This window comes from Aquarana catesbeiana, linkage group LG13, assembly GCF_042186555.1.
Source record: "Aquarana catesbeiana isolate 2022-GZ linkage group LG13, ASM4218655v1, whole genome shotgun sequence".
NCBI lineage: Eukaryota > Metazoa > Chordata > Amphibia > Anura > Ranidae > Aquarana > Aquarana catesbeiana.
Genome location: NC_133336.1, coordinates 28,563,727 through 28,582,048, shown reverse-complemented (window position 1 = coordinate 28,582,048; position 18,322 = coordinate 28,563,727). Strand labels below are relative to the sequence as shown.

The window sequence follows — 18,322 nt, the reverse complement described above, 5'->3', positions numbered from 1 at the left end:
AGCTGCAGGTGGATGTAAAAAAAAAACCCTTAAAGTGGATTAATCCCCCCTCCCCCCACCCCCCAGCAAAAAAAATTAAGTCAGCAGCTACACATTCTGTAGTTGCAGACTTTTGACCTCTTTCTTACCGGGCATTTAACCCCCCTCCAGCCCAGGCCAATTTTCAGCTTTCAGTGCTGTCACACTTTGAATGACAATTGCGCGGTCATACAACACTGTACACAAATGAATTTTTTATAATTTTTTTCACACAAATAGAGCTTTCTTTTGGTGGTATTTAATCACAGCTGGGGTTTTTATTTTTTGCTAAACACAGAAATTTTTTAAAAAAAACAAAAAATCATGTTTCATAGTTTTGTTATAAAATTTTGCAAACAGATAATTTTTCTCCTTCATTGATATTCGCTGATGAGGCTGCACCGATGGGCACTGATGGGCTGCACTGATGGGCACCGATAAGACGTCACTGATGGACCCTGATAGGTGTCACTGATGGGTGTCACTGATGGGCACTGAAGGGCACTGATAGATGTCACTGATAGATGGCACCGATGGACACTGATGGGTGGCACTGATGGGCACTGAAGGGCACTGATAGATGTCACTGATAGATGTCACTGATAGATGGCACCGATGGACACTGATGGGTGTCACTGATGGGCACTGAAGGGCACTGATAGATGTCACTGATAGATGGCACCGATGGACACTGATGGGTGGCACTGATGGGTGGCACTGATAGGCACTGATAGATGTCACTAATAGATGGCACCGATGGACACTGATAGGTGGCACTGATAGGCACTGGTAGGTGGCACTGATAAGCACTGGTAGGTGGCACTGGTAGGTGGCATTGATAGGCACTGGTAGGTGGCACTGATGGGTGTCACTGATGGGTGACACTTATGGGTGGCACTGAAGGGCACTGATAGATGTCACTGATAGATGGCACCGATGAACACTGATAGGTGGCACTGATAGGCACTGGTAGGTGGCACTGGTAGGTGGCATTGATAGGCAACACTGGTGATGAGGCACTGATTGGTGACATTTATAGTTGGCACGGTGGGCACTGATAGGTGGCACTGTGGGCACTGATGGGTGGCACTGTGGACACTGGTAGGTGGCGCTGTTGTGCACTGGTAGGTGGCACTGGCAGGTGGCACAGGTGGGCACAGATGACTCTGCAGAGCCTCCCCAAGATCGGGACTGATGTCCCTCTCACAGCCGCCAGTGATCTGCTTTTTTTTGACGATTACTGGCTCTGTTTACATCACATGATCAGCTGTCATTGGCTGAAAGCTGATCACGTGATAAGGGGTCGGGATTGACCCTTCACTCCGATCTGTGATCAGCTGAGTCTCATAGACTCGCTGATCACAGAGCGCGCTGCGTGCACCCTGCAGGGGGCGCGCAGGCCGCTCGAGCACGGGAGGACGGGAGACTAGCATGCAACAAAAAAACAGATGAACGGTCGTCCATAAATCTGATCGTGTGTACGAGGCTTGAGGCTGCATTCACACACGCTGCGATTCTGCCTGTGATTTCGAAACGCCCAGATGTGAAAGACAAATTGCACAACGCACGCTTCAGATGCCATTCTTTTGAATGGGAACTAAAAACACAATGCGGTTCTGCTACGATTGTCACGTGATATATCCCGCTGCGATCGCGGCAAACAGCATCACGTGAAGCTTGTCGCCCAATAAAAGTTCAGGTGTTTGTGTATTGTACATGGCCAGGGTGGCTGAAAAAAAAAAAAGCCTAATATTTTAGCGGATAAAATTGTTCATGTTGGCAAGGATTCAATTTCTGTTTCTAATACATACAGAAAAGTAATTTAAAAGCCATTTCTGAAAAATAATAGCGTTCTGCACCGATCTCCGGGATTCCGAGGAACCGCTGCTCAGTTTACCTTTTCCCTAAAGTTTCTAGGCCTCCTTCCTATGGATCAGGTTTGCCAACCTCTCGTTGCATTTTTTTACTGACAAAACATGGGAAATTTACTGACAGAGCACTCTTTTTTTACTGACAACCTGAAAAATGAGAGAACTCCTATTAAAAAAACTGATATTTAGCCACTTGCCGACCAGCCGCCATCTTTATACTGCGGCAGGTCGGCTCGGTCCAGCAAATCACCGTAGCTGTATGTCGGCTCTTTTGGCTCCATGCACACTGAAGCTCATAAACGCCCGTTTTTGGGAGTTTGGGCGTTTTTTTCTTTAACAGCCCATAAACTCCCCTCTATGTTATCCTATGTGTCCATGCACTCATAGACGTTTTTGGATGTTTATCAGCAGTGGAGTTTATGGGCTGTTTTCTGAAACGCCATAAAATCACGTTCAGGAGTCGTTTTTCTGACCACAAAAAACGCCAAACGCTCATAAACGCTGATTAACCTCGATAAACTATCAAAAACGTGGCTCACCAGGGTTTTTTAACATTTTTGATCCATTGAAGAAAAAAAAAAAAAAAAGAAAAGCGCTAAAAAATGCTAACGCGGAAAACCGCTAAAAAACGTTAATAAACGCTATTGCAAAAACGTTAAAAAAGCGTTGAAAGACTCACTGCAAAGCTACTGGCATTTGTATAACGTTATTTTAACGTCCAGTGTGCATGGAGCCTTAAACAGCTATAGCAGGCGTGCGCGGCGGGAATCCTGATGCGCGTGGTCGGCGGCTGCGATGTCCACCAGCCGCCCGCGATCGCTCCACAGAGAGGCAGAATGGGGATCTGTCAGTGTAAACAAACAGATCATCGTTCCGACAGGGGAGTACAGAGCGATCGTCTGTTCCTAGTGATCAGGAACAGCGATCTCTCTCCTCCTCCAGTCAGTCCCATCACCCCACAGTTAGAAACACCTCCCAGGGAACACATTTAACCCTTTGATGGCCCCCTAGTGTTGACCCCTTCCCTGCCAGTGACATTTATACAGTAATCAGTACATTTTTATAGCACTGATCGCTGTATAAATGTCAGTGGTCCCAAAAAAATTGTGTCAAAAGTGTCCGATCTGTCCGCCGCAGTGTCACAGTCCCGCTAAAAATTGCTGATCGCCGCCATTACTAGTAAAAATAAATCATAATAAAAAATGCCATAAATCTATTCCCTATTTTTTAGACGCTATAACTTGGCGCAAACCAATCAATATACGCTTATTGCAATTTTTAATTTTTTTACCAAAAATATGTAGAATACATATCGGCCTAAACTGATGAAGAAATTTGTTTGTTTTTTTAAATTTTTGGGGATATTTATTATAGCCAAAAGTAAAAAAATATTGTTTTTTTTTTTTTTTAAATTGATGGTCTTTTTTTGTTTATAGCGCAAAAAATAAAAGCCGCAGAGGTGATCAAATACCACCAACATAAAGCTCTATTTGTGGGTTAAAAAGGACATCAATTTTGTTTGGGTGCAACATCGCACGATCGCGCAATTGTCAGTTAAAGCGACGCAGTGCCGAATCGCAAAAAATGGCCTGGTCAGGAAGGGGGTAAATCCTTCCGGGGCTGAAGTGGTTAATCTACATGTAAGTAAGTAAGTAAATCTACACACCCACGATCACTCCTGACAGAGGAAACACACAAATCCACGTCCTGTCAGGGGAGAGGAGACAGATTGTGTGTTCCTAGTATATAGGAACAATGATCGGTCTTCTCCCCAAGTCACTCCCATCCCCCCCACAGTTAGAACACACAGTCAGGGAACACATTTAACCCCTTTAATTGAATAGGAAATCCCTCAAGGGTTTTTTTTAGCAGCAAAGTGATATTCAAGGCAAGTGACAATGATTTTCTTAAAAACTAGTAGTTCTTTATTTATATCACAGTATCAAAAAGGGGATATATGGCATGAATACATGGGAGTCGTAAAAAGCAATTGTGGTCTTGACATAAAAAGCATATCTCGTCAACATGGGAAAACCACACATCACATGAACTCAATTTATGTTTAAAACCATAAAACTTGTGTAGAGTTTCACATGATATCCCTACGCATTTCGACCTGTGTGGGTAAAGGTCTTCTTCAGGGAAATGTATTCACTTCTTGACGAGAAAGTTACATTCCATAGTCAGATAGATTGCTGTTCCTCTAAAAGCGATTTTTTTTTTTTTAACAAAAATATGTAGAAGAATATATATCAGCCTAAACTGCTGAAGGCATTTTTAAATTTTTTTTTTTTTTTATAAATTTAGGATATTTATTATAGCAAAAAGTAAAAAATAATGTGTTTTTTTCATACTTGTTGCTCTTCTTTTGTTTATAGCGCAAAAAATAAAAATAGCAGAGGCGATCAAATACCACCAAAAGAAAGCTCTATTTGTGGGAAAAAAAGGACATAAATTCTGTTTAGGTACAATATCGCACGATCGCGTAATTGTCAAAGCGACGGCGTGCTGAAAAAATGGCCTGGTCAGGGAGGGGGTAAATCCTTCCGGAGCTGAAGTGGTTAATCCATATGTAATATCCTGCCCCTATTGTGTTTTGTTGGTTAGTGGGCATGGAGGAGGAAAGAGGGCGGTGGGCTGTCATTTACCACTGTGTATACGCCCACATGTGTGACTCTATAGTGACATGGGCTGCTCAGATGTGAGAGGGAGGAAATGCTCAGCATAGAAACTCAGTGAAAACTGAGCATGTGCAGAGCTGCCACCACAGCTGTAAAATCCCTAGCTGAATTGGGGACATGGACAGAAGGGGGAGATAGAGAGTTTTTTTTTTGCAGAATACAGAAAATAAATCTCAGAGTGAGTATGAACAGCAAGTAATAAAACATTTATTGATAGTTTTTTTATGATGTGGGCTTAGTGACACTTTAAGCAAACCATACATGAAAGTGTTACTAAACCCAGGAGCCTGCATTCACTATATCTGGTTTCCCACAGTACACAGAACATGGAAATGCAATTATTTTAGTAAATATAAACTGCTAAATACCTTTTCTCATCAGCAGTATATAGCAGTCTTGTGACTTCTATAAATGTCTGGTTAAAGCTTGTAGGAGGAGTTTTCGTTCTCCTCTGACTGTCCTTTGGGGTCGCAGGACCCCTGACTTTCTGTCTGGACAGTGCTGATTGGCCCTGTGCTGATCACATGCAGCCTCCCAAGAAAAAATAACTCTCTAGCAATACACACCAAACTGAGCATGTGCAGAGTGCCCCCAAAGGCTCTGTACTATCAGCAGATGGATTGGGGACAGTGGAAGAAGGGAAGGATCAGAGAAGACAGTATCAAACAGCCTTAACCCCATAGGTCCCACAGTGAGTATAACAAGCACACTTTACTGTATATACAGATTGATTTTACTGTTGTGGGTTTAGTAACACTTTAAGCAGTTTTTTTTCCTGCAACCATGGGACCATCCCTCTGTGGTTCGCTTTACTGGCTGGAACACCAGGCAAAGATAAAAGAAAACAAATGCAGCCACCACATCTTAGAGTTGGTAAGCTGCAATATGTTACATTTTTGCTTTTGGGTTTAAAAATCTCATTAAGCTCCAAAAGGCTGAAAACAGATGATGGGTGTACCAGTGGTACGGCAAAGATTATCCCCAATGTCACAACTAGTGGGCAGTACTGCCACTGAACACGACCCATTTAAGTGAATGGGGCCGCACGGCCCCCATTCAGGGAAGGGGAGACCTTTGATGTCAAAGGGGAACTTCTGATGTGAAGGGGGGACCTCTGATGTCATAGGGAGACCTTTTATCTCACTCTGATGTAAATGGGGGGACCTCTGATTTCATAGGGAGACTTCTGATGTGAAGTAAATTGTCCAACAGTTGCAGCGCTTTGGTGCAACATTTACAATGTTAAAACATGCGGTGACATATCACATCATCTGTCAAGTGCCTCTAAAAGTTTGCTGAAGACAAGCAGACTAAGGCCATGGATTACTGGAACCATGTCCTGTGGTCTGATGAGACCAAGATAAACTTATTTGGTTCAGATGGTGTCAGGCGTGTGTGGCGGCAACCAGGTGAGGAGTACAAAGACAAGTGTGTCTTGCCTACAGTCAAGCATGGTGGTGGGAGTGTCATGGTCTGGGGCTGCATGAGTGCTGCCGGCACTGGGGAGCTACAGTTCATTGAGGGAACCATGAATGCCAACATGTACTGTGACATACTGAAGCAGAGCATGATCCCCTCTCTTCGGAGACTGGGCCGCAGGGCAGTATTCCAACATAACGACCCCAAACACACCTCCAAGACGACCACTGACTTGCTAAAGAAGCTGAGGGTAAAGGTGATGGACTGGCCAAGCATGTCTCCAGACCTAAACCCTATTGAGCATCTGTGGGACATCCTCAAACGGAAGGTGGAGGAGCACAAGGTCTCTAACATCCACCAGCTCCGTGATGTCGTCATGGAGGAGTAGAAGAGGACTCCAGTGGCAACCTGTGAAGCTCTGGTGAACTCCATGCCCAAGAGGGTTAAGGCAGTGCTGGAAAATGATGGTGGCCACACAAAATATTGACACTTTGGGCCCAATTTGGACATTTTCACTTAGGGGTGTACTCACTTTTGTTGCCAGCAGTTTAGACATTAATGGCTGTGTGTTGAGTTATTTTGAGGGGACAGCAAATTTACACTGTTATACAAGCTGTACACTCACTACTTTACATTGTAGAAAAGTGTCATTTCTTCAGTGTTGCCACATGAAAAGATAAATAAATAAAATATAAAGATAAAAGAAGATAAAAGAATAAAATATATACAAAAATGTGAGGGGTGTACTCACTTTTGTGAGATACTGTATCTTGGTTGAGACTTTATGCCAGCGTTTCTATTGGTCACAAGACATTGGCATTGCATTGTTGAATGCCAGGGGTCTTGGCACAACTTGGTTGTGAGTAAACAAAAAAAAAAAAAAAAACTACAACAACTCTGCTGCTAAATGAATCCTGCAATTCTGGGGAGTACAAATCCCCTGCGGGTTACAATAGTGCACAGTATAGACCGTCCACGACTAGTCATAGAAAAGTTAGGAAGAATCAAGAATTATTTTTTGTCATGGCAACAATAAAATCAGACTCTGTTCATTCCATTAAAAGCAGCGAGAACGCGTCAGACAGACAGGCACAGCGGAAGGGCTTTGAGGTCTTATCCTCATCAGATGTGACACCACGCAGCTCGCTGTCCAAGGAAGAAAGGCACATGACACCGTACTTATCTGGTCAGGTTTATGGGGCTCATCCTCAACATGCCGCAGTTTCCTATGCAAGGTATGTGAATGGAAATGGACATATTCCCATCCAAATGCATCTAAAGCTGTATGGGTAATAGTGTTAGGCTGACCACATTTGGCCATCTCTGGTTCCTCCTTTCCCTCCTCATCAACATGCTAATGACCTTTTTTTAAATAATCCCATTCAGTTTTCATTACATACCTTACTTTAGATCCAGTGACATCATCACTGGGTCTCTGTGCTTCTCTAAGTATGTAGATGAGCTGCTTCAGTGTAGTGTTTCCCAATGGTAGGACTCTAATGGGGGGGGCTTTGTAGTTTTTGGGAGACTCTAACGTGATGTAAAGTGGGGACTCGGTCATGGGGTACTCTGATGTGTAACTCTGTGATGTGGGGGGGGGCTCTGAGGTATAGAAAGGGGCTCTGACATGAAGAGGGGACCTCTGATGTGAAGGGAGGATCTCTGATGTGAAAAGGGAACTCTGATGTCAAAGGGAGACCTCTGATGTCATAGGGAGAAATCTGATATGATGAGGGACCTCTGATGTCATAGTGGAACCTCTGACGTGAGGAGGAGACCTCTGGTGACATAGAGGAACCTCTGATGTCATAGGAGAACCTCTGATGTGAGGAAGGGAACTTCTCAGGTCTAAGGGGAACCTTTGATGCCATAGGGAGACCTCTGATGTGAAGGGAGGATCTCTGACATGAAAAGGGAACTCTGATGTCAAAGGGAGACCTCTGATGTCATAGGGAGAAATCTGATATGATGAGGGACCTCTGATGTCACAGTGGAACCTCTGACGTGAAGAGGAGAGCTCTGGTGACATAGGAGAACCTCTGATGTGAGGAAGGGAACTTCTCAGGTCTAAGGGGAACCTCTGATGTCATCGGGGGGCCACTGATGTCATAGGGGAACCGCTGGCATGAAGGGGGACCTCTGATGTCATAGGGGGACCCCTGATGTAAAGGGAGACCTCTGATGTCATAGGGGGACCTCTAACATGAAGGAAGGACCTCTGACATAAAGTGGGACCTCTGATGTCATAGGTGAACCTCTGATGTGAAGGGGGACCTCTGATGTCATAGAGAGGCTTCTGATGTGAAAGGGGACCTCTGATGTCATAGGAGAACCTCTGCTGTCATAGGGAAACCTCTGACAAGAGGGACCTTTGATGTCAAGGGGGACCTCTAATGTCATGGGGAACCTCTGACGTGAAGGAGGACCTCTAATGTCATGGGGGAACCTCTGATGTGAAGGAGGACCTCTAATGTCATGGGGGAACCTCTGATGTGAAGGAGGACCTCTAATGTCATGGGGGAACCTCTGATGTGAAGGAGGACCTCTAATGTCAAAGAAGAACCTTTAATGTGAAGAGGGACCTCTGATGTCATGGAAGAACCTCTGATGTGAATTGGGGACTTCTGATATTATAGGGGAACCTTTGATGTGAAGGGCGGACCTCTGATGTCATAGAGGAACCTCTGACTCACTGTTGTGAAGGTAATTTCACCACGTTGGTTGTGTCCCAGACTCAGGTTTCCCATTGGTGACATGTATGTGTTTACGATTTAGACAGGGGGGGCCTTGGAATTTAGTATGGTCCTCCAGCTAAGCTATACTGGTTCTACTGGTGCGTCGCATTGGCCTAGGAATTCCCAGCAACCAGACCTGTACAACCCGCCCGTCTCCCCTCCAGGGCAGAAATACTTTGCAGGGTCGGGTTGCCTCTCTGGGATCCCCCAAACAGCACAGGGGACTAAATATTCTGTACTGTGGTCAAGGAGATGCAGTGACATGCGTAGACCACACACTGACCTATATACACTTTTACTGGGGGCTCATTTAGATCCATGCGTGTGTAGAGGTGCGATATTGGACACATTTGCATGTGTTTTCATTGCGCATGGCTGTGCATGTAGACGCATGCTTCCAATGTGTTTTTGAAATTAGGATTTGGGGTGGGGAGGGTTAACAGCCATTGACCAAGGTTTGTTATTATGTGTTGCCATGGCATCAAAACGCATATAACATGCGTTTTTATGTGCTGCCGTTGACTTCTATAGGTCTCCCAAATGTGCTAAAATACAGAAAACATTCCTATTCCAATTTGAAAATGATTCGAAAACTTTTCGAATCGATCCGAATTCGAAAAATTCAAATCGATTCGAAAAACGAATTCTTTAAACTAATGAAACAAATTTAACTAAACGAATTAATGCAAATAACGAATCAAAACGAAACAAAACACATTTTTTTCGTTCTGCACATGTCTAATCACCGATCCTTTCCACCCCCCCGAGCCTTCAGAAGAAGGGGACGCTAGAGCAGCCAGGAAGGGGTTAATCCGAAGCTCTCATTGGTCTTTCTACACATGGATTTCCCATTTCTGCACATTTACATTTTGCTTTTATAATACCTTGGACACCAACTGCATCCCCGCCATGATGACTGAGAGATCTGCCGTTAATGGATTGGTTGATGATAGAAGGCTCCATGTCGGGAAGATGCATCGCTTGTTCTGCAGGAACAGCTTTCCTCTGATGGATTCCTCTGATATGAAACCATAATTATTGTGACAAAGCATCAGAAACACATCATCCCCGCAAGTAATGGCGCTCCTGGGTGACAGCAGACACTTCCCTCCCACAGCGTTTCTAGACGCAGGCCTCGGAAATGCGCTCTACCTTCTCGCTAAAAGCAAACCTGTCATCAGAAAAAAATAGAAAAATGTAATTAGCGATAAAAAGAAAAAAAAAATCTTTCTAAAAAGAAAGAGCGTAAGTCAGATGGCGCGTCACTTCAGGATCGCCAACTGACGCTAAATCGCGGGCGACGCCTTTCTTTTCGCTACCCGGCTCATCGTATATGACGCCTGTCTTTTTTTTTTTTTTTTTAACTTAGATTTTTTTAAAATGTCAAATGGCAGTTTTACATTGTGGAAACACGCCGCAACTTCAAGTCAAACAATCGCGCGTTTACGGCGCGGCTCCGTTAATCTCAAAAGGGGGAGTTTGACAGGCAGGCTCTTTCAGCCGAGCTGAGGTTTTACTGCCCCCCCCCAGTCACCCACCCATAGGTGTGCGCAGTCTATTGCATTAGGGTGTGCACCAGTGGCGGCCCGTCCATTAGGGGCCCCCCCCCTCTATCCACGCCACCCCCTATATGAATAATGAATAGATTCATGCCTAGCATGAATCTATCCATCGCCACCGCGGCCGCCCCCCCTATTCAGGCGTCCGGCCCCTTTCAGGACGCCGGGCGCCTGAATTACAGCGGCGAGGGTGTTTTTTTAAGCCCCTGATTAGAGCCAGAGGCTCTAATAGGCTTCAGAATAGGGCGGGCTCGGGGCGCAGAGCATTGCGCCCCCGAGCCCACCCAGGCGTTCCAACAGAGAATGAATATTCGCTGTTGTAAAACTGATCCTCAATCCGGCCAATCAGAGGCGGGTGTGGGACCCGTTTTACGATTTGGCCGAAAAGAGAAGGCTCCCGATTGGGCCGCTGAGGAGGAGGGAGGGCCGGATTAAGAACATCATGGGCCTGGTGCTGAGGATTTTGGTGGGGCTTTTTATAAAAATAAATAAGGGAGGGGGGATAAGAGAGAGAAGGGGGGGGGATGAGAGAGAGAGAGAGGATGCGCATGAGCATGCGTGGGAGCGACAGCAACGCAGCCCGGCCAAGGCAAGTGACCGAAGGCACAGAACCTGGAAGGAAGACCGGGTGAAGATGGACGCGCCCAGGACCCGCCGGATTGATCGCAGCGCCGGAGGGCTCAGTCTGACTGGTAGGTGTGCTAATATGCTGTGCATACTTGTACATTATGGCATAACCTACCTATCCTTCTATCCCAGGAGGCTCTCATGGGGCCCCCTACTGACCCGGTGGCCATTGGGCAGTGCCCAAGCATAGTTTTTTTCTTTTGTGATTTTTTTTTTTTTTTTGGCAAATGGGCCTATCTTGAGGTAAGGGGCCTGGCGCTGCAGCTCCAATAGCCCCTATGTTAATCCAGGCCCTGGGAGGAGGGAGGAAACGGAAGCCGCCGATGCCCGTGGAGAGCAGGGGAAGGGATTGAAGAGGGCAGTAAAAACAGATGGTTGAAAGGTGACTTGACTGCCCACCTGATCAGGGATATGCAGCTGCTCAGGACTGTAGATATGCTGTGGCAGATATTTAATGGCATGGCATTACTACAGGTGACCACAACCAATTCAGGAAAATGGGGCGGCACCACGACCACCCTGTGACCATATGTATTATGTGTAGCATGTGCATTATGTGTAGCTGCGTCACAGTGGGTCCGCATTTTCTGGGTTAAAGCAGGCAGTGAGGAGGTGACCTATTGCCTCCTTACTGCCTGTCAAGTGCCCTCTGAAAAGCGATTCACTTGCAGATCGCTTTTCAGAGGGGCGCTTTCGCGTCTGAACGAGCCCCAATGATGCGCTCAGCATCGTTGAAGTCAGAATTCTCCAGCTATATAGACATATCCCGATCTATTGAAGATGTCTGGAGGAGCATGTGGCTTGTGTGGGCTGTCATTTCCCTACCGCTAACAGACTGTTCGTGTAACGGGAAGTTCTCGCTCAAACGGCCATCACACTCTTCACATTTGTCAGCGTGTAAACAACACGACTCGCCCCAACTTCTGCAGTTCTGATGACCCTGTTAATGAATGATTCCTACGGCCCCGACAGCTCCAACCGCCTTGGCTTTATCGTAACCACCTGTCCTGTTCCCAACACTAACTTAAAGGCATAGTCCACTGCAAAAGAAAAAAATGTAGTAAATGCAACAACATTGATAAAGTAAAAAAAAAAAGTGCATTTAATTACATGATGACCTGCAGAGCATTGCAACTGCGATCAGTGCACCAGGGAGGCAATGCGCAGGCTCATGCTTGGATTACCCCGGCTACAGGTCCATACAGCGATACCAACCTTCTGTTATGGGGCTGGAGGAAGGTGACATCACCGTCACACTCTGCTGAGTCCCTCTGCCATAGTAGAAGGTGGGAAGCAGTGGCCTCTCTGGAGAGGTCCATCACAACCCCTGGCTGAGTCGGGGCTAGAGCTCTCCAATCAGTGATGCTTATGCTCCCTTCTGATTGGAGAGCTCTGGTTCTGACTCAGCAGTGGGAGTGCTAGACCTCTGCAGAGAGACCACTGGTAAAGAAATAGGCCAATAGATAGACTAGATGGATAAATAGCTATAGAGACCAGACTTATAGATTGATAGATACAGGGCTATTTTTCAGTGAGAACACAGTCTTGGCACCTCCAGTACTGAATGTATGTTATGCCAAGGGATGCTGGGGAGGGGGGGGGGGGTGAGGGAGGGTCTATTGATTCTGGCTGCTGGAAGCTCTACTGTCACTGTGGGGATCAGTCTTTGCTGTGGAGGTCTATTGATGTTGGTGGGGGAGATCTATTATATATATGGGGGTCTACTGTTGAGAGGAGGGGAATTATTGTTGTAGGCTGCTGGAGAGTCTATTGATGCTGGATACTGAGAGATCTATTGTTGCTGGGGGCATTTTGCTGTGGGGGGATCTATTGTTGCTGGGAGAGATCTATTGTTACTGGGGGCATTTTTTGTGGGGGGGATCTATTGTTGCTGGGGAAATTTAGTGTTGCTGGTGAATCTATAGTTACTGGGGGGGGGGGGGGGGGTGTTATTGTTGCTGTAGGAGTTTAGAGGTGTTGGGGTGAATCTATTGTTGCAGAAGAGATATATTGTTGCTGGGGGGGGTGTCTATTGTTGCTGATGGAGTCTATTGTTGCAGAGGGAGTCTATTCTTGATGAGGGGGGGGGGGTCTATTGTTGCTGAGGTAGTCTGTTGTTGCTGGCTGCGGGGGACCTATTTTACTGTCGTTCTTTAGCAAACTCCATACAAACTACTTAGCACCAACAATGATACTTGATTCTGTATTCTCTAGGTAGGCTGTGGAACCAAGGGATAGTGATCAGAGGTGGGTAGGGAGCGGAGGCAAGGGGTGACTCGAAAAGGAGGATAGATAGATAGATAGATAGATAGATAGATAGATAGATAGATAGATAGATAGATAGATAGATAGATAGATAGATAGATAGATAGCCCCCCCAGTCCCCCAGCGCTCGATCGCCACTTCCCCCTCCCCCCGTCGCTCGATTACCGCATTGCTCGTCACCCACCAGGCCCCCAAACCAGCCCCGCACTTAACCTGTTACTCCCCCCCCCCCCGCGTCTCCTCCCGTGTCCCAGCGGTCACTTTTCCTCCCGCCCAATCAGGACCCGCTTCCTGATTGGCCGGGAGTAGAACCAGGAAGACAATAGCGAATATTAATTCGCTACTGTCACACAACTGGGTGGGCTTCAAGCACATTGCTCTGCACCCCGAGCCCACCCTTTTTGAAGCCAATTAGTGCCTCAGGCTCTCTAATCATGTGCTTCTAAAAAAAAAAAAAAAAAAAAAAAAAAACTGATTGGAATAAATGCGTCCGGCGCCCTGCATGTAGCTTAGGGGGCCAGGCCCATAGATTAGGGGGGCGCCCTGCATGAGCGGCTGGCACTTACCCTATTGGTTGCAGCCGGGTTACGGGCTCCTATGGGGGGCGGGTTGCGAGCTCCTACAGGAGGCGGGTTGAGGGCTCCTATGGGCGGGTTGCGAGCTCCTACAGGAGGCGGGTTAAGGGCTCCTATGGGCGGGTTGCGGGCTCCTACGGGAGGCGGGTTGCGGCCTCCTATGGGCGGGTTGCGAGTTCCTATAGGCGGCGGGTTGCGGGCTCCTATGCGCGGTGGGTTGCTGGATCCTATTGGCAGATTGCTGGCTCCTATGGGTGGCAGGTTGCGGGATCCTATGGGCAGCGGGCAATGGCTCCTGTGTCCTCTCTGCATCAAGGTGGCTTCTGTCATGCGGCTCCTCCCTCCTCCTTCTAGGCGTCCAATAGGATCGCCCGTCCTTTCATCTAATCGGGTGACCGGTGTTAAAACCCTCGTCCTGATTGGCCGGGAGGAGGATCAGTGTTACAACAACGAATACTGATTCTCTGTTGTAACACACCTGGGAGCGCACTCTCTGCGACCCGAGCCCACCCTATATTGAAGCCTTTTAGAGCTTCTGGCTCTAATCGGTGCTTCAAAAAAACACCCCCCGCATTGGAATCCATGCACCGGTGTCCTGAAAGGGGCCGGACGCACGGATAGGGGAGACGGCGATGGACGGGGGGGGGGCGGCAATACCTGTGCGCCCTTAATGGACGGGCCGCCCCTGGACACCAATAAACTGAAGAGAAACTCCGGATCACACTTTATAATCAGCTGCAGCAAATACGTTTTTTTCCATTTTTGTAAGCACCCCCGTCAGTGGTAAATGGTTTGTCTCAACCCTAAAACTGTTACATCTACAAGAGAGCTTGTTCTTTTGAAAAACAACAGACTTACTGGCTGGATCACTAGGTGAAAATATAAGGAGAAAGCCTAAAAAAGAAAACGAATGCAGCCATCACATCTGAGAATTAGAAACCTGCAATATAATAAATGTTTTCTTTTGGATTTAATACCGCTTTAAACTCTAAATGTTGCATTTATCGATGGCTGGCGCGGTGGGAAATTCTGCTACCCCTATTTAAATATAAATTGTTGGATTATTGCGTCTTGCTGTTGATGTTGATGACACACGGTCAGGAAAGATCCATTCTCCGGGTCGGAATGGATGCCTGTGGCGGGGAAAGGCTGAGCTGGATTAAGCGGCGGTGTGTTCCGCTTACTCTCTCCAGGAAAATTGATTCTTTCATTGACCGAGGGGATGCTAAACGCAGTTTGTGACCTGAAACTTTTTCTAGGTAATCTGAGGTCGGTCATTGTTAATACTTCCCGTTTTGCTTGTTAAAAACGAGAGAGAGGTTAGCTGCAATTTTTTTTTTTTTTTTTTTTCGAAGAATGGAGGTTGTGTGCCAAACCAAAAACTATCTAGCATTGAAAAGAACGGGGAAGGTTTCGAATTCTTGTTGGGACTTTTAGGGCTCCTTTACACTTGCATCAAAATGCGACACTGGACACGGTTTGTTAAAGGACTCTGAATGCCAATTAAAGCCCCTTTAACTAAATAAAATGGTAAGCTTATAGTCCATTTCACATGTTGTGTTTGCTTCGCTTCAAAAATGATACCCCATGTAGTGGTTCTTCAAAGTGTCCCCAAAGCCTCCATAGAAGTCTAGAACAATGGCTCGCTAACAGCACCTGCACCTTTTGAGAGGCTTTTATTCTTTATTATTTATAAACTTTAGCTTTGTTTTGTTTTGGAGGTATTGCAGGTATGAGATATCCCAAGATGTACTGGGAAACCAACAAGCGAACCAGAAAGACAGTCCCTTCCGGTTCATGTGTATATATTCTGGGAGTGTCTGGTGTAGATGTCACATCTGGTGTGCAGTGAGGAGCGGCAGGAAGGCGAGCGGGGTCCGGACTGGAGCAGAGCAACTAGCAGACGGCACACATGGTGTGCAAAATGGGAACGCGATAGTGGAAGGTGAGCGGGGACTGGAGAAAGAGGACTGAGCCGCTGAGGATCAGCCGAGCTGGGGGACCGTAGCAGGAGAAACTAGCAATGTCACATGTGCAGCGCAGCGTGACAAACCAGTAGATCAGCAGAGCTGGGGCTTACTACTGAGTGGGGGATCAGCAGAGCTGGGGGTTACTACTGAGCGGGGGATCAGCAGAGCTGGGGGTTACTACTGAGTGGGGGATGGGGGATCAGCAGAGCTGGGGGTTACTACTGAGTGGGGGATCAGCAGAGCTGGGGGGTTACTACTGAGTGGGGGATCAACAGAGCTGGGGGTTACTACTGAGTGGGGGATCAGCAGAGCTGGAGGTTACTACTGAGTGGGGGATCAGCAGAGCTGGAGGTTACTACTGAGTGGGGCATCAGCAGAGCTGGGGGTTACTACTGTGTGGGGCATCAGCAGAGCTGGGGGTTACTACTGAGCGGGGGATCAGCAGAGCTGGAGGTTACTACTGAGTGGGGGATCAGCAGAGCTGGAGGTTACTACTGAGTGGGGGATCAGCAGAGCTCGGGGTTACTACTGAGTGGGGGATCAGCAGAGCTGGGGGTTACAAACTAAAAATAAGTTTGTCATTAGGGTTTACATAAATTTTAAATGCGTTAGTTAAAAGGCACGTATTGAATTGACCTAAATATGACTTGGTATCAGCCCAGGCACAGCCCGATTGGGGCCTGGGCCAGGAACTGGAGCTCTCTGCTGCTTCTTCAGCCCCCTTTCCTTAAAACAAGCCGGTCTACCGGTACTTGGTTGTCTCCAGGTCTTAGAACGCAATACAGAGAGACAGCGCTGGGACTGAGCGACTGAGACAAGGAAAGCAGTGGGCTACCTACCTTTCCTACCTTCCTGGATTATACATTTAAAATGCACTGAATTTCCAAACTTTTTTTTTTTTTTCTCCTAGGCCCCCCTCAGAAATATTCCTAAGGTTTTAACTGACAGTTGGATGTATATTTGTCTGCGGCGAGTGGTTTATTTTAGACATACATCTGGCGCAGCGAGCGAACAGATGATCAGCTGTTCTGCCGCGCGAAGGTTTCCTAAAACGTAAATAATCCCAGATGTAGGCTAATTGGCTGAGACGGATTCTAAATTAGTTATTCGATGAGCAATGAAATGATACGGTGTCACGAGCACCAGGCCCCGGCACCGCTTTACTGCGGGCTGTAGATCTGGTGCCTTGACCTATATACATTCTAAAATAATCCGGAGGAGGGTGAGCGCCACCGCCGCCGTACAGGAGAGCTCCACCGAACGGCTTTTATAACCGTGGAAAATGAACTAGGACTGAGCATGGCCATGGATTTAATTAGAAAAGGTTTTACCAGCTTGATTAAATTTATCAGTTGGGAGGTTCAAAGCAGCGTAGATGGAAAAAGGAGTCAGCAACATTAAAGGGAATTTATTAGTGTATGAGTATGTGTGTATATATGTAGGTTTGTGTGTGTGTGTATATATATATATATATATATATATATATATCTATATGTGTGTATATAGATATAAATATATATATATATATATATATATATATTTTTTTTTTTATATATATATAGATATATATCTAGATAGATATAGATATCTCTCTCTCTCTCTCTCTCTCTCTCTCTCTCTCTCTCTCTATATATATATATATATATATATATATATATATACAGAGAGAGAGAGATATCTATCTATCTATCTATCTATCTATCTATCTATCTATCTATCTATCTATCTATCTATCTATCTATCTATCTATCTATCTCTATATATCCATGTACAGTGTCTCACAAAAGTGAGTACACCCCTCACATTTTTATAAATATTTTATTCTAACTTTTCATGTGACAACACTGAAGAAATGACACTTTGCTACAATGTAAAGTAGTGAGTGTCAATATTTTGTGTGGCCGCCATTTATTTTCCAGCACTGCCTTAACCCTCTTGGGCATGGAGCTCACCAGAGCTTCACAGGTTGCCACTGGAGTCCTCTTCCACTCCTCCATGATGACATCACAGAGCTGGTGGATGTTGGAGACCTTGCGCTCCTCCACCTTCCGTTTGAGGATGCCCCACAGATGCTCAATAGGGTTTAGGTCTGGAGACATGCTTGGCCAGTCCATCAGCTTTACAACACTGAAGAAATGACACTTTGCTACAATGTAAAGTAGTGAGTGTACAGCTTGTATAACAGTGTAAATTTGCTGTCCCCTCAAAATAACTCAACACACAGCCATTAATGTCTAAACCGCTGGCAACAAAAGTGAGTATACCCCTAAGTGAAAATGTCCAAATTGTGCCCAATTAGCCATTTTCCCTCCCCAGTGTCATGTGACTCGTTAGTGTTACAAGGTCTCAGGTGTGAATGGGGAGCAGGTGAGTTGAATTTGGTGTTATCGCTCTCACTCTCTCATACTGATTACTGGAAGTTCAACATGGCACCTCATGGCAAAGAACTCTCTGAGGATCTGAAAAAAAAGAATTGTTGCTCTACATAAAGATGGCCTAGGCTATAAGAAGATTGCCCGAGACCCTGAAACTGAGCTGCAGCACGGTGGCCAAGACCATACAGCGGTTTAACAGGACAGGTTCCACTCAGAACAGGCCTCGC

The 18,322-nt window shown here is 46.2% G+C and overlaps 1 protein-coding gene across 1 annotated transcript in view; it reads left to right on the top strand.

The window, feature by feature from the left end:
• Positions 1 to 6,997: 6,997 nt before the first annotated feature.
• The window catches only part of LBHD2 (LBH domain containing 2), a 55,728-nt gene continuing 44,403 nt past the window's right edge, over positions 6,998 to 18,322 (top strand). The window contains exon 1 of the mRNA XM_073610422.1: positions 6,998 to 7,224. Within this exon, the coding sequence (XP_073466523.1) occupies positions 7,013 to 7,224 (212 nt within the window). The 5' untranslated portion in view covers positions 6,998 to 7,012. The remainder of the gene's footprint in view (positions 7,225 to 18,322) is intronic.